The following is a 2,302-nucleotide window of genomic DNA, read 5'->3' on the forward strand; positions in this document are numbered from 1 at the left end:
TCGTCTCTTCCATTTCTTTCGGCATCAGATCAGCAAGCGTACGCACATCATATTTCGAAGCCAGTTTCTATTGTATGGTACACTGACCGCATTTTTTCCTATGAATCTAATACATCTATGCCAATCCAAAATCTCGTAGGCCGAACAGTCCTCACAGTCTGGTAGTTGCGGCGCAGAGGGAGATGATTCTGGCAATGCCTCCGTTAATGAACGAGGAGAAAAGATTGAGAAGTTTGCCTCCGTTAACGCACACCCTTATCTGATCCCTGGCTCGCCTGTACTACTGACGACCTGGTCCATGGACCAGAGTTCCAGCGCGCGGACGCCGTCCCAACGATACGATCTGGCCCCACGGAAGAACAACTGTTTTGTACCGTATTTCTCGGCACTTCCTTTTTCTCGCACTCGTTGTCAGACCGAATTGTTCGGATCCCGAGTCTCGAATGGGCGTTGCTGATTTCGGGATCAGCTGGGCTCGGGCACCAAATCGCCACATCCAATTCTATGACACTTTTGTGCAAATGTTGTGCTGCCTTTGTGCAACTACTATCAAAAAGCTGTATCCGGAGAAAAAAAGCTATGTAAAAACTGACTACTTGCAGTTTTCGAAACAATAAAAATGAGTGTAACGGTGTTAAATTCATGCCTTCAATTTGCTAGCAACTATGCCCCAATACAGCTTATTGATGACTTTTTTGTTGAAACAAAATGCAGGTTGGAGCAGCTTTCAAGGATGATAGACCTCAATGTGTTGCCTCCCGATCTCAATGAGTTTCCTAATGATGATGTCGAGTTTGTACAACCAGGGGTTTTCACACAGCCAAATCAAGATCATGGCTTGATGAATGATGTTGATGTCAACATGCAATCAGAAAGCCATACACTTGAGGAAACAAACACCACAGTTGCAGGACCTACTGAAACAGAACTAAGGGCAGGGGCAGTTGGTGCTGATCGAAATACTGTGGATGAAGATGAGGCTGGTTCTCAACCAATGGAGCCATTTGTTGGGATGAGATTTGATACTCTGCAGAGTTCTAAGGATCACTACAATGATTATGCCCTAAAGATGAGTTTCTCTATTAAGATGAACACTTCAAGGAGGAATGCTTATACCAACATATTGGAGAAACAGCAATTTGCATGTAACAAGTTTAGGAAGCTAAAAGAGGATGATGTAGGAGCTGAATTGCCACCTGTGCTAGATCCTATACCAGACCCCAAACCTTTGGGTGAAGAAGAAGAAATGGAAGAAGTGCCAATATTCGATGGAGAGGAGAGTGGAAAAAAGAAGAATAAGAAGAAGCGCAAGAGAGAAAGGATAAAGCAAACACAATGTAAGGCAAAAATGCTGGTTAAATTGAAGGATGGGCGGTGGGAAGTAACCCACTTTGTCCGTGATCATAATCATCCTTTGGCCGACAAGCCTTCGCTGTCCAAATACTTGCGATCTCACATGGTTATACCGCCGGAGGAAAAGAAGTTCCTAGAGATACTCTACAACTGCAACCTGACTTCAGGTGTGTTCTCATTCACCTCACAAAAACTTCAAACTTCAGACTATATTGTTTAATTCTGCTATGTTAAGTGTGCAACTAGCAGTAGGGGGTTGTGCAAGTACATACACTGTGTTGTGCAACCAGGCTTGAGTGTTTCTGAAAAAAGCACTACCACAAAAAAAACACAAGTTGGAACTACTTGCTGATTGAATAAGATATAGATTTACAAAATGGTCATAGTTTTGATGGCAACTCCATAATATTCGTTCTGCAAACTAGTGTTCCTTATCGATGCAATTAAACCTTCTTTTCTGCAACTAGTGTTCATATCTCTGCAACTCATGATAGACAAAAATATCTAAATTGCTTTGCATCATGGAATAAAAAGGGGGTAAACAATGAAAAATAAGTTCTATGGCAACCACATGTCAATAGTTGTGCAACTATTGTTCTTTAGTCTGCAACTGTTATTTGTCAAGTGTGCAACTGTCTAACATCAACTTTGTTTCCTGCAAGCCATATGATGAATATCATGTCAGAGTTTTATGGCTTGGAGCTAAATGTACCGTATGGACCTAAAGCAATAACAAACCTATGTGCTGGCTTCTCGAAGGACTCAACGAAAGAGGGGGACATTATTGAGACAATTGGACATTTTAAAGACTTGCAAAAAGATGATCCAGACTTTTTCTGTAAGATAAAATATGATCTCGAAGGGAGGGCAGAAAACATTTTTTGGGTGGATGGCTTGGCACGAAAAGCTTATACGGAGGCATATCATGATTGTGTCTCCTTTGACACAA

General features: G+C 41.9%; 1 protein-coding gene across 1 annotated transcript; it reads left to right on the forward strand.

Moving 5' to 3' along the window:
- The first annotated feature begins 298 nt into the window (after window positions 1-298).
- LOC141022885 (uncharacterized) lies at window positions 299-1,573 on the forward strand. Its single transcript, XM_073499164.1, has 2 exons — window positions 299-375; window positions 715-1,573. The coding sequence occupies exons 1-2, from the start codon at window positions 299-301 to the stop codon at window positions 1,571-1,573; spliced, it is 936 nt and encodes a 311-aa protein (XP_073355265.1).
- Window positions 1,574-2,302: the final 729 nt, after the last annotated feature.

The sequence above is a fragment of the Aegilops tauschii genome, chromosome 5 (genome assembly GCF_002575655.3).
Source record: "Aegilops tauschii subsp. strangulata cultivar AL8/78 chromosome 5, Aet v6.0, whole genome shotgun sequence".
Lineage (NCBI taxonomy): Eukaryota > Viridiplantae > Streptophyta > Magnoliopsida > Poales > Poaceae > Aegilops > Aegilops tauschii.

Bases quoted from the DNA above. Each gene is read 5' to 3' on its own strand.
- LOC141022885 (XM_073499164.1), top strand. From the start codon at position 299: ATGGACCAGAGTTCCAGCGCGCGGACGCCGTCCCAACGATACGATCTG. The intron at 376-714 runs GTATTTCTCGGC...AACAAAATGCAG, and splicing joins AAGAACAACTGTTTTGTACC to GTTGGAGCAGCTTTCAAGGA.